This window comes from Eimeria mitis, genomic scaffold (genome assembly GCF_000499745.2).
Source record: "Eimeria mitis Houghton genomic scaffold, Emh_scaff2596, whole genome shotgun sequence".
Classification (NCBI taxonomy): domain Eukaryota; phylum Apicomplexa; class Conoidasida; order Eucoccidiorida; family Eimeriidae; genus Eimeria; species Eimeria mitis.
The window spans coordinates 2,477-2,820 of record NW_013570936.1 but is presented as its reverse complement, the minus strand read 5'-3'; the positions used below and the strand labels follow the sequence as shown (position 1 = coordinate 2,820).

Here is a 344-nt window from a genome sequence, read left to right as displayed (position 1 = left end):
AAACCCTAAACCCTAAACACTAAACCCTAAACCCTAAACCCTAAACACTAAACCCTAAACCCTAAACCCTTATGAGTTGGAATGTCTCTGCGAATTGAGTGGTGGGCTGATATCTGAATCATAATGCTGCTGCTGCTGCTGTTGCTGCTGCTGCTGCTGCTGCTGCTGTTGTTGCTGTTGTTACTGCTACTGCTGCTGCTGCTGCTGCTGGTGTTACTGCTACTGCTGTTGCTGTTGTTGTTGCTGCTGCTGCAGCCTGCCTACCTGCTGCTGCTGCTGCTGCACGTAAGGAAGCATTGCTGCTACTTTATGTAGCAGCTGCTGCTGCTGCTGCTTCGCTGTGT

At 50.3% G+C, this 344-nt stretch overlaps 1 protein-coding gene across 1 annotated transcript in view; it reads right to left on the bottom strand.

Moving 5' to 3' along the window:
- Positions 1 to 344, bottom strand: part of EMH_0056070 (DNA repair protein RAD50, putative) — a gene marked incomplete at both ends in the record, with an annotated part of 7,843 nt that overhangs the window by 5,101 nt on the left and 2,398 nt on the right. The window contains one exon of the mRNA XM_013497306.1: positions 265 to 344. Coding sequence (XP_013352760.1) covers positions 265 to 344 — 80 coding nt within the window. The remainder of the gene's footprint in view (positions 1 to 264) is intronic.